At 35.4% G+C, this 13,468-nt stretch overlaps 2 protein-coding genes across 3 annotated transcripts in view; one reads left to right on the top strand and one right to left on the bottom strand.

Annotated features, from left to right (window-relative positions):
- Nucleotides 1-3,413, top strand: part of LOC139962881 (glutamate receptor ionotropic, kainate 2-like) — a 139,402-nt gene extending 135,989 nt beyond the window's left edge. For both annotated transcript variants that reach the window (XM_071963266.1, XM_071963264.1), the window contains exon 14: nt 1,747-3,413. In XM_071963266.1, coding sequence (XP_071819367.1) covers nt 1,747-1,914 — 168 coding nt within the window. In that variant the 3' untranslated portion in view covers nt 1,915-3,413. The remainder of the gene's footprint in view (nt 1-1,746) is intronic.
- A 1,684-nt stretch (nt 3,414-5,097) lies between these two features.
- LOC139963151 (centrosomal protein of 162 kDa-like) overlaps nt 5,098-13,468 on the bottom strand; it is a 35,736-nt gene continuing 27,365 nt past the window's right edge. Inside the window, exons 25-28 of the mRNA XM_071963697.1 lie at nt 11,453-11,677; nt 10,636-10,785; nt 8,749-8,801; nt 5,098-7,734 (exon numbers count right to left, since the gene is read on the bottom strand). Of these exons, the coding sequence (XP_071819798.1) occupies nt 7,503-7,734; nt 8,749-8,801; nt 10,636-10,785; nt 11,453-11,677 (660 nt within the window). The 3' untranslated portion in view covers nt 5,098-7,502. The remainder of the gene's footprint in view (nt 7,735-8,748; nt 8,802-10,635; nt 10,786-11,452; nt 11,678-13,468) is intronic.

Below are 13,468 nucleotides of genomic sequence, written 5' to 3'. Positions count from 1 at the left end.
TATAATAGCTCCATATTTTTAAGGAAAATAGAACAATATCGATATGAATAATTAAATGGTATTTTTTTATGAAAACTGAAGCTCAATAAGCCGATTTATATCGATTAGACAACAGAAGGAATCGATATAATCCATCCTGATTGAAATTGGGAAAAGTCAATTTTTGGTCCAAATCTGACATTTTTGTAAGGGTATAGCCTTATGATTTTTTCAATTTTGGGCCCAAATCGTGAATTTTTTAATTGTTTCCGAAACATGCCTATATGAAAAAGCAGCCCATTTTATCATCAATCAGGCAATAAAACTGCTATAATAGGTCCATATTTTTAAAGAAAATAGAACAATATCGATATGAATAATTAAATGGTATTTTTTATGAAAACTGAAGCTCAATAAGCCGATTTATATCGATTAGACAACAGAAGGAATCGATATAACCCATCCTTATTGAAATTGGGAAAAGTCAATTTTTGGTCCAAATCTGACATTTTTGTAAGGGTATAGCCTTATGATTTTTTCAATTTTGGGCCCAAATCGTGAATTTTTTAATTGTTTCCGAAACAAGCCTATATGATAAAGCAGCCCATGTTATTATCAATCAGGCAATAAAACTGCTATAATAGGTCCATATTTTTAAGGAAAATAGAACAATATCGATATGAATAATTAAATGGTATTTCTATGAAAACTGAAGCTCAATAAGCCGATTTATATCGATTAGACAACAGAAGGAATCGATATAATCCATCCTGATTGAAATCGGGAAAAGTCAATTTTTGGTCCAAATCTGACATTTTTGTAAGGGTATAGCTTTATGATTTTTTCAATTTTGGGCCCAAATCGTGATTTTTTTAATTGTTTCCGAAACATGCCTATATGAAAAAGCAGCCCATTTTATTATCAATCAGGCAATGAAACTGCTACAATAGGTCCATATTTTTAAAGAAAATAGAACAATATCGATATGAATAATTAAATGGTATTTCTATGAAAACTGAAGCTCAATAAGCCGATTTATATCGATTAGACAACAGAAGGAATCGATATAATCCATCCTGATTGAAATTGGGAAAAGTCAATTTTTGGTCCAAATCTGACATTTTTGTAAGGGTATAGCCTTATGATTTTTTTCAATTTTGGGCCCAAATCGTGAATTTTTTAATTGTTTCCGAAACATGCCTTTATGATAAAGCAGCCCATTTTATCAACAATCAGGCAATAAAACTGCTATTATAGGTCGATAATTTTAAGGAAAATAGAACAATATCGATATGAATAATTAAATGGTATTTCTATGAAAACGGAACCCAAATAGGCCGATTTATATCGATTAGACAACAGTTATGGTCTATCGGGAATGGATATAATTCATCCTGATTGAAATTGGGAAAAGTCAATTTTTGGTCCAAATCTGACATTTTTGTAAGGGTATAGCCTTATGATTTTTTCAATTTTGGGCCTTATATTTATTACATTGTATTTTTTGTTTGTTCATTCACATCTTCACTAGTCTTCATAGCCGACGACATCGTCCGATTACTTCATCATCATCTAGCTCATTTCTCCAATGTTTGAACATGCTTTCAAGATGGTATTCTTACAACAGTATTATATATAAACCAAAATGTTTATAAATTGAATCTATAGTATGAAGAACCGCTTTTCTTTTCTCCAATGATCCTGATTATTATAATTCCTATTATTATTATTATTATTTATTATTAATATTTGTTTGTTTGTTTGTAGAAATCGCTTTGTGGTGAGATGATGGCGGAGATGCGATTCGCTTGTAGATGTAATCGAAAGAGGAGAATGAGTAAAACTATTGACCAAAGTACGTACATACCCGCACCGATGTACCACAGGCCAAGTGTTAATGGAAATGCAATGCCTTTAGCCGATACAGTAGCATAGCAGCAACTATACAAACAATAATAATAACGATATCATATATGACTGATTGATGGCCTGGTGATCGATTTAGCTTTCCAAGTTCGGACGTAGATTGTATTTTGTTATCGACTGCCACAGTGGTGAGGAATTCGAACTCGATATCACGGGTTTTTGCAAGGTAGTGTGCAGTGGCGGAGCTAGGGGTATTAGAGAGTGGATTAGAGACGAGTGGAGTAGAGAGACTTAAGATGTTGTCGGTTGTTAGGGCAAGGGATTGTCATGGTTACCGTGCAGTGACGGGGATCACCGAGGTGACATAGCTGGACAACTCAATTATTTCATAACTTACCTTTTCGATACATCTGTTTGGTCCTTTCCATTATATTAATATTGATTTATTTACTACAAATTTTGTCCACGTGAAATTACTTAAATTTAGCAAAAAATTAATACGAGGTAGAAAACGGTTCGTCCCACATATTTTATCTTTTATTCTGATTGATCCTCAATATACTCATACTTAAATTATCATCAGCAGCTCTTGGTTCACCCCCCCCCCCCCACCCACTATACACACACACACACATCCCAAAGTTATTCTTATCCTGCTTATTTCCGGGATGAAATCCACATTCACGCTCTCGCCCACGTGACAAGAATGTGCTTCTGCATTGAAGGATCGCGTGAAACTAGCGATTATATCCTACTGTTGTTTTGAACAGCTTTCGTTCAAAGTTCCTGCGTCTGTTGGTATGATTTCTTCAGGAGACGCCCCCCCCCCCACCCCCATTGAAACTGAGTATATTAAAGCGACACACTTGTTTCATTGATCGTGAATCGAATTTATGAATTGTTGCTAATATAAAATTCGTTTTCAGTCGTCACTATTTGATTTAACTCCAACAAAAGAGAAATGAAAGTTTCTGTGGTAAGTACCAGTTGCGCGAATCCATACACTAAGAGCTAGTCTTCCTTGCATCTTGAGAAAAGCTATACAACCAAGACGCTGTGGATAATAACGACTGGATGCGAGAGTTTAAATATTACCATCTCTATAAAGAAAAAGAACTTTGAACTTAAATGATAGGAAACAGTCAATATTGTTTGTTGACAATACTTCAGCGCACTTCATGAAGAACAACAACAAAATTTAGATCGCAATATCTACGACTTTGATGAAATTGCAGTGTGTGTAATATTTCAAAATATTTACTTACTAGCTTACAATACATACTTGTTCTCATGTCGCTTTTAATTTCGGGTAAATTAAGACCAAGGGGTTGTGTATATACATTGTGAATAAAGAAGAAACAAAATAGTTGTGAATATTTATAAAATATGTTAATGAAGATGACGTCAGATAAGATTAGACTTACGTTTATTAGCACATCGCTATGTGTTTACATTTGAAATGGTCTGGTCCTCGGCTGGCTCGAAATAGGACTTATTTCGTTTGGATAAAAATATAGCAGCGCCCTCTAAATATATATATATATATATATATATATATATATATATATATATATATATATATATATATAAATATATATATATATATGTATATATATATATATATATATATATATATATATAAATATATATATATATGTATATATATATATATATATATATATATGTATATATATATATATATATATATATATATATATATATATATATATATATATATATATGTGCATATACAGGTATCTGGATTTTCCTTCTCATTACGTTTTCATTTATATATATATATATATATATATCCTGCTTTAAAGGTCATCAGTGTTTGGCGCCATGTTGTTTAAAAAAAAATCCATACTTCATGTAACTTTCATGAATTCATGAAATTTGCAAAAAGCATTCTAACAATTGTTCAACCATTTTCAAAAGTGCTTGTGGGGCAGCTCTGACTTTCCAAATGTTTTCTCAAATATTCAGAATTATACTACAGTAGACAACAAAATATAGCCCCAATGAGAAAATAATACTTTGAAGGTTGAAATGAAAATGTTTGGTCGACTCGGTGCATGTGACCATTATTTGACTTTTCTAGCACATTTGGGGGCCAATACCGATGATGACCTTTTAAGCAAAAAGCTTGTTTTATTCCTTCTTTTCATTTGCTCCTTATTTCACTGTCTGTCATGCAAACGTTTCAATGATTAATTATTGGCTATTAAAGTAACTGTGAAGTCTTCATCATTAGTTGTTACCGTGCTTATGAATTCGTTTCTCTGACAATATCGTTATTTATAAAAACAATATGATAATTTACATCTATGACCACTGTGCAATTCATATTATTCTGATTTAATTACTGTATTTGTTTTGGTTCGGTTTCCAATTATTATTTATTTATTTATTTTTTATTATTATTATTTTTTTTTTGTGGCTATAATTGTCTGTTCAATCGTTAGTCTCTGCAACTTCTTTGAACTCGAATATGTTAGATTATGTTAGAATGTAGGCACAGCCACTAGAAATGTCAGATAGGTGGTGTCTGGGTGAAAAAAAGCTAAGAAAAAAATGTATATTTCATACGTATCTCCGTGATCTTTCCTGTAGGCTAAGTTAATATTTTTAGTACAGGGTTTCACCGCCAAGAGAAAATAGCTCAAATACATATTTCAATTAATATATTTATGAAGTTCATTTTAAGCTTATGTTAGAGCAAAGTTGAGAAGTTTATGAAATGATTTGGGGGGAAATAGAAACGGAACACTGCCCCCCCCCCCTCACCACAGCCCCATTATCCCATATTCCCCTTCTCACCTCCTGACTACCTTCAAACATTAGGATGGAAGTGTTTGATTTATTTTTTTTTTCTTTCTAAAGTTTTTGTTACTAAGTTAGTTTAGTCTGTTGCAAATAGAGACAATATTGACTTTTGGTTACTTATGATGCTTAATACATTTGGCTGGGAAGAGTTTATTCTGGTCTATTTTCTTCCTTTTTGCCCATCCAAGGTACTTTTATCCTCTTCAAACGTCTTCCCTCTTCTTGAACATCTCAAGGTTTCTAGCTTCCTAATATTACAAAGCACGCAAAACATGAAATAAAACAACTTAAAAAATATTCCCCCTCTCCCCCACTTCAACTGGCCTTTATAAAACAAACAGAACTTTGAAATTCAAATCAATTCTTATGAATACCTTGACAGGAAGCAACCCAAACATTGTATTTAAAATAAAAAAATAAAAAAAATTAACAAACCCTTTTGAAATTCCTTGTTTCTCCTTTGCAAGTGGTCCATCGATAATATAGAGGCTTCTAGTTACTAATAAAAAAGAAAATTAAAATATTATCACATTTTCAAAATGACGGGTATGTGATTTGATTTCAAGTGACATCTACAACATATATACATAGTCTTTCTAAAAGAAAAATAACAAAAAACCATGAATTATGAGCGTGAAAAAAAAGCAAACATTTGGTATACTTGGGAAAACAAGATTTAACCGTCACCTGAAGAGAGAAGAAGGGGAAAGTTTGATGTCAACGTTTGATGTAAGATTCTAACGAAAAGTTTAAAAAAAAAATTAGAAAAAAAACCTTTGTGAACCTCTGAAAAAACGAAAATAATTGAGTTTGTCTATTGGTCATTTGTGATTGATTAAATTAAGGTTGACAACTCTGGATTCCTTTCCGCGCCCTTAAGGATGAAAATTTAGTAATAAACTATTGACGATTGATTGTTGTAGGGAAGAAAAAGGGGGGCAGGGGCTGGGTTAAAGGGTTTTGCGTTTCTTTTGTTTTGCTTTTCCTGACTTTTGTTAAGGTCACTTTATAAGAAATGTTGGACTTTCCTTCAAATTAACATTTTATTTGTTCTTTACTTTTAACACATTTTTACTTGCTAGTTTTGAGGGCGTCCGATTTATAACAAATACAGGTCATGATTTCTATGCTAATGTTTGTTGATTGGTTGTGAAGTGAAGGTTAAAAACCCATCGGTTAGACTGAGGGGGTGGGGAGGGGGGGAGAAAGCACTAGTCCTAACTATCTAAATAATGGTGCATAAGACAACACCGGGCAAATTGACGAATGCCATACGCACGAAAAGTGGTCATTATGTATACCTAGATTGAACCAAAATTATGTTAGTTTATTTTAGTACAATAAGCAAAAAAAATCAGAGGGACACCACTACTAGTATTATACCAACTGGTTACACTCCTGGACGTTGTTCAATAGTGATACTATTCCCGCCAGAACCCCTCCTTGGTTGGATGAAAACTGCAAGTGAATATATTTCCTAGATAGTGGATGTTATCATGAATTATGGCTTCCCCCCCCCCCCCCCCCATAATTGATGGAAATTAGCTTAAAAATCATGAGGAAATAATTATGCTAAGAAACACATCACCATGTCTTGTCAGTTCTTCCTGGATTTGAGAACAACATAGCAAGGTATTTAAGATAACTAAAACCTAACTATTAAACAATATTAAATTGAGGGTGGGGGGAAGGGAAATAGGCTTTCATATATAAAAAATAAAAAAACTGTGTCGTCATCACTGCTGTAGGCAATCATCATTTACACCAGAATCGTAATAAATTAAGACATTAAACTAAAAATAACGATTTTAGCATATTTTCAAATTAAAAATATATAGATATCTCTTCCTTTTTACACTTTGTTACACATATTACACACATACCCTTTGGCAAAATCTAAAAAAACTTGCAAACAAACTTAAGGAAATATCAAAACAAACCAAACTTATGTCCAGTCACAACTGAGACCACACATACAGGTGTGTTTTTTACATTCAGACCAAGACTCCATTGTTTTTTCCATTGTTCAAATCCACATACCCTAACCTTAACAATATCCCATAACAATAGAATTCTTTCGAGGACATGGTGATTCTTTAGAAATCACATCTGAGGACCTAGAATTCTTTTGTTCAAGTCCTCGGTCAGAGCACAAAACAAGTGCACCCACACACACATCCAACAACCAATCAGGCACCTATGTAACCCTAGATGACTTTTCAATATAAACAGACCTATAGGACAAGCTCACCCTCAAGTACTCAGAGACTAGAACTTAGTCAACTTGAGTTTCTTGGTATTAATAGATAGCACCAATGGATAGGACATCAACCTCTGTTGATTTGGGGCCTGACTGGAGAGTCCCATCGTACCGTGACGTCACATTCATCGGCTAATAAACAACTCACCACGTTCTCAAAATATACCACGGCAATCCCACCAAACTCAAGTCCACATCTTGATTGTTCTACAAAACTGCCGCACTCATGAACTTCTGACATCGACCCAGTTCATCACACTCCCTGCTGGTGCCCTGTGATGCCCCCTGGCCGTGTTCCGTGATGCCTCCCTGGTCGTGCGCTGTGATGCCTCCCTGGTCGTGTGCTGTGATGCCTCCTGGCTCGTGTGAGGCAATGCCTCCTGGCTCATGTGAGATAATGAGCTCCAAACTTTTGGATGGTTCTTGAAAGTCAACATCAAGTCGTGGCACGACTACCATACAACCGGGGGTACATTCATCCGGCGGGTTTCATAAAGACGGGGTTGGATACTCATCAGTTGGAGTATCTACTTCCCCCTCCTCCCCCCTCCCCCTCTAATTCCATACCTGGTTATAGTAATTCTGTCTCTTTGTGCCTGTAACCTGGTAATACCACTCCTTGCCTTTGCAACTCCCTCAGCACATCCAATATTGAATCCAGTTCCGATCTGAATCTCTCAATTTCCAAGTTCTTCTTCATGACCAGATCCCTATACTGGTGAATTTCTTTCTGCTTGTCAGCTGTCGCTGCCTGGGCGGCCTTGTCCACCATTCTTTCGATGTCACTCTCCCGTTGAAGTTTTCTGCGAGGATTTGACGAGATAATAAATGTAAGAGAAATAAATTGTGGCAAAAACGCGACTAGAAAAATTGTAGATTTTCCTACATCCTTACTTTTTTTATACGACAGCTAGAGATTATTATTTAATTTCATATTGACAGCATATTAATATTAATTCTGATCTGATGGGTGGGTGCCCTTTGATTGCTATAAATATTTACAGATATTAAACTAATCCTTAAACTTTGCCTTGAACCATTTCAGAGAAACTTGTGAAATATGCACAACCTTTGATCTGTATGAAGATGAAATTGAGGAAAACCTGGAGTTTTTGGTGGGTAGAAATCGAAGAACATTTTTCAATCTGTTAGTGAACAAGTCCAGCAAAAACTTTCTGCATCACTCGATGGAATAATATCTTTTTTTTTAGTTTATGAATGAAATTTTACCTCTACTAACAACTTTAAATTAACAAACATTTCAAAATTTAAATATCATTCAGTAATGTTTAGTTTGTTGCAAATTGACAACTTTTTGAGATTTTGGTCAACAATTCCTTCTGAGCAGTCATTTTAATATTCATCATCACTGACATTTTGACAGAGATATGAGCAAGACAGAGGGGTTCAACAACCCACCCATTAAAACAAAAGAGGACCTAGCTAAATAAAATTTAAAAAAAATAAAACGGCAAATTGCTGAAACTGGTAACTATGTTTGAAGCCATTTAATACCTTATGGCACCTGGATTGGAAACAGGTAGAAAATAAAAAAGGAAACTTTTGGCATTTAAACCTGAGCAGGTTAGAAAAAGTGATTCTTAGCAATGAAAAACAAAATAAAAAATATGATATACTAATATGAAATGCTCTTCCCAAATTACAGATTCATGTATCTATTATTACAAAAAATGCTGGGGAAAAAATTTCTAAGAAAAATTTAAAAAATAATAAAAGTTGTAAAAATGGGAAATAAAATTATTGTTACATAAACATGCATACATACTTTACTAATTAATTAATTAAATAATACCCACCTGTTTTCCATTGCAGTGATTTTAGCTTGAAGGGCTTCAAAATGTCTCATTTCCTGACATGGAACAAAGTGAAAAAAGGGATTGTTACAAATATCTCTTGTAATGAACATCATGTGGATTTTGTTTTCTTGTCCAACTGGTATGCATGGCTTCATAGTCTTTTGAATAGGAACCCACTCCCCCACTCGTACTTCCCCCGTACCCCTCTTTGTGTAGTACAAAAGCATTAAAGAGTTTCAGTATCACAAATGCATGCTATGCTACAGATGGCATTTTGTGTTCCAATGAACAACATGTGACATTTTTCTTGTTTAACCGCTTTGCAAGGTTCCATGGACTTTGAACAGGAGCCCTTCACCACACCCACTTCCTCTCCCCCCTCCCCTCCTTCCCACCAGCACCCTCCTCACAGAAAAGCTTGGCTAAGTGGCGTAAGTCTGGCTAGATCAGTTTGTTTCGATGATGGCTCATATCTTTTGTAATATCGCTTGCTGGATCAACGATCAATGTCATTATAACTTTTCTTTGAAGGAAAAATCTGTCATAAATTCAATATTCAGCTCGAGCAATGTCCATTAATTATTAAAGTGACATTGAAACAAATGATGCCCCCTTCCCCCCCCCCCCAAAAAGAAATAGGTGAAAACTGCCCTCTCATTTGTCAAATATTACTGTGACAAAAGTATTTACCCAAAGAAAACCTTCTGAGAATTTGCATTATGAAATTATGAAAGTATGAAATTATGAAATGGCAAGGTCTCAACATCCGGCTACTTTAGCAAGGATAAAAAACTTCAACTGCTATATGACTAACCAAAGGATAAAGTATATCTTTTGGCCTCGCGTTTTGAAACAAAAATTGCGAAGGAAGTCTTTTCCAGAGGCCTAGGTTTATCTCTCTCGTTTCTCATAATGATTTTCCCGGTAATCCAAAGAAAATGACACGTGTCCAATCACCGGAGGTTTTTTCTGCTAAGGAGGCAAAAAGAAACTATTTAACCTCCGAGCTACGGACGGGAAATCTGTGTCAATTAGTAACGTTGATCCCACGAAAATACGCGATGGGGATCATAAATATTATTACGACTACGGTAAAGTACGGAAAAGACAACATCCGTCAACCGTTTTCGGTTTAAGCCCACCTCGAGGGTTCATGGGAGAGGATTTTCAGTTTTTCATATTCTTTAACCTTGAAGGTGCTGATATTCCAAACAACATCGCAAAATCTCCCTTCGTAAAACTCTTAAGCGTTAGAGCCCCTCTGGGGGCGCACTTCTTCTTTCTTTCTTTTTTATCACAAACCAGGGAGAAAAAAACAGAACCTGTCAAATTAATGACAGGACGTTTCTTGCGTTTCTTGATTTAAAGCGACTGTGACTGTCTGGGTGCACAGACGGTCAAGGCTGTTCCTCTCTCCGCACCGGTCGAGGCTAAACCTCGTTAATTTTTGAAGTAGTCAGATGAAATATTAAATCTAGCTGTCTTTACTCGTTACTCCAGACCTCTGAGCCAGACCTTGCTTGATTTGACAAGTACCTACAAAGTATTTAAACCAGACATCTCTATGGGTGGATAATTTTACCTGCGGTGATTCCCAATTTTTTTTTTTCCTTTTTCCTTTTAGCAAAAAAACTCGTGACAAAAAGCTTCCATTATGAAGAGCATTTCCAGGCTTCCTTTTATCTTCAATGATCTTGTTGAATATCACTTAGACATAAAATATTAATTTGTAGTTTACTCTTTAATTTAATTTTAATTCTTTTAATTCACATCTTTCTGTCAAAGAGACATTGACTAAATTATCTTTTAAGGAATATTATGGTGGGGAAAGTTGGCCGCCGAAACCCCCCCCCCCTGTAAGATATTAAACTGCATGACATAACTCACTGGTGTGTGGTTCTTTTTGGCCTCCTCCAGCTCCACTCTCAGCTGTTCCATCTGGGTCCTGTGTAGCTGTTCTTTCACCCTTGAGGCAGCCAGCTGGTCCGAGGTTACCTGCTTCTCGGATAACTGGTCCTGGAGGTGCTTGATCATTAGCTTTATAATTAAAAATGTTAATCATAAAAATACTAATAAAAAGGTTGAAAAATCGGTAATAACTCAATAATTTGAGTATAAACAAAACTTGTTGACGACCGTACATTGAAGACGAATTGTTACAGGCGTCCACAAATGACTTCCGAGGTTAACTCGTTGGAAAGCCATAATGTATATAATGTATGGTTGTATATAATATATGGTTGCTTAGTGCATTGAAATAACAACCGTTCTAGGAGAATAAAGTTTTCTTAACTTTTGCTTTTGAACTGCCCATCTTTGGCACCCCATGTGGTACCAACCAAGCAAAAGTCCTGACTATACGATTCATCATTTCTTAACTTATATTTGACCTTCCATAAGACTGACCACTATTAAGTAAAACTGACCCGTCCATTCTATTTTCAGATCAATGGATATGACCGTAGCATCACTAAGCCTAGAAGGTGACCGCATCCTCATATCGGTCGAGAAGCTCAGTTTGTCCACCCTACTCCTCATGCAGGATGGATGTATCGCCACTGTTTTAGATTTTCAATCCTCCATCTTTACAAATTCATATAACATCATAGAAATTTTTTTCCCATTTCCAAAGCCCCCCCCCCCCAAAAAAAGGAACCATTCGGATTTTGATCCAGAACGTCTCAACGTCTCGCAGATGACTAACCTTGTGTGATTCCACCTGGCGTTTGAACCTCTGCCCATCTGAATCAGCCATCGCGAGAGCTTTCTCGGCTATCAAGTTCTCCATCTCGGATCTGTGATCTGCTTCCAATCTCCGAAGTGCCTCCTTATTCTCCTCTTCTACTTTCCTAAGAGCGCTTTCTGCCTCCGCAGTGGCTGCTTGCTGACGGACTCTTTGTTGCTCCATTTCCAATTTCATTACTTCAATCTTTCAAGGAAAAAATCAATTTTTTTCTTAATTCCATAAAAGGAGAGAAACAATTTTTTTAATCAAAGTGTTTCACTGAGTTTAGTCATATATTTTTCAAAATTTGAAAAATTCCAGACCGATTTGGTTCTTTTAAATACCTATTGGCTTTCGTTTACCCCAAGAAATTTTGCTTTGCAGAAACTGTGATAACATTTAGTTTTAAATGTCCTGATGATTAGCTTGTATGCCTCACATTTAAACCATAGAGTAGAAAAGCACATCATTTCAACCTTGTGGATTCTGTCTCTTGTAAACAGTTACACACTTGAGGACTAATAAAACCCTTCCAAGATTTAGCTGGGACATTTGGTTCAAATCAAACTTGTAGTGTGTGGGTACTTGTACTCATATTCAAACATAGTTGCCTGTATTCGGACATACATTCCAGCATAGTTACCTATACTTGTACTCATATTCCAACATAGTTACCTGTACTAAGTTTATACTCCAATATAGTTACCTGTACTCATACTCATATTCAAACATAGTTGCATGTACTTGTACTCATATTCCAACATAGTTGCCTGTACTAAGTTTCTATTCCAACATAGTTACCTGTACTCATACTTATATTCCAACATAGTTGCCTGTAGTAAGTTCAATTACAACATAGTTGCCTGTACTTGTACTCGTATTCCAACATAGTTGCCTGTACTCATACTAATATACCAACATAGTTACCTGTACTAAGTTTATATTCCAACATAGTTACCTGTACTAAGTTTATATTCAAACATAGTTACCTGTACTAAGTTTATATTCCAACAAAGTTGCCTTAACTCATACTTATATTCCAACATAGTTGCCTATACTCATACTTATATTCCAACACAGTTGCATGTGCTCATACTTATATTCCAACATAGTTGCCTGTACTAATACTCATATTCCAACATAGTTACCTGTAGTAAGTTTATATTACAACATAGTTACCTGTACTTGTACTCACATTCCAACATAGTTGCCTGTACTCATACTTATATTCCAACATAGTTGCCTGTACTCATACTTATATTCCAACATAGTTGCCTGTACTTGTACTCATATTCCAACATAGTTGCCTGTACTCATACTCCAACATAGTTGCCTGTACTCATACTTATATTCCAACATAGTTACCTGTACTAAGTTTATGTTCCAACATAGTTACTTGTGCTAAGTTTATATTCCAACATAGTTACCTGTACTTGTACTCACATTCCAACATAGTTGCCTGTACTCATACTTATATTCCAACATAGTTACCTGTACTCATACCTATATTCCAACATAGTTACCTCTACTTGTACTTGCAGTTTTGTACTCATGTTTGTACTCTGGCATTTTGTTAATCTAGTAAGGAAACTAGTGAAAAGTTAAGTACTCATGCCTAAAGCTCTGAAACATAATATGTGCTTAAATATTCATATAAGCAATAGATATTGAAGTAACGACCTCTTTGGTTATCTCCCGATGTCATTTATCCTTGATACCCTCATATACCCCCCACTCCCCCTTTCTTGCTACCCCCAACCCCCCTTTCTTACTAAATTTCCTTTTCGCCTGTACGGACGGACATACACACTACTGAATAGATGAAACAATTTGGCTCTTAGCAATTTGGGCCTTTCCATGAGCCAATGAGTAATAAAACTGTACAACATTTTCCTTTTGCGTAGACTTTCTATTAACAGCCCTCCTTTCTTCTGTTTGCATCAAACATCAGCCGAGTGATGCAACCCTTCATATCTAGCCGAAACCAAAGCAATT

This window comes from Apostichopus japonicus, chromosome 21, assembly GCF_037975245.1.
Source record: "Apostichopus japonicus isolate 1M-3 chromosome 21, ASM3797524v1, whole genome shotgun sequence".
Taxonomy (NCBI): domain Eukaryota; kingdom Metazoa; phylum Echinodermata; class Holothuroidea; order Aspidochirotida; family Stichopodidae; genus Apostichopus; species Apostichopus japonicus.
The sequence above is the reverse complement of the archived record's forward strand: the minus strand, read 5'-3'. Positions and strand labels throughout refer to the sequence as shown.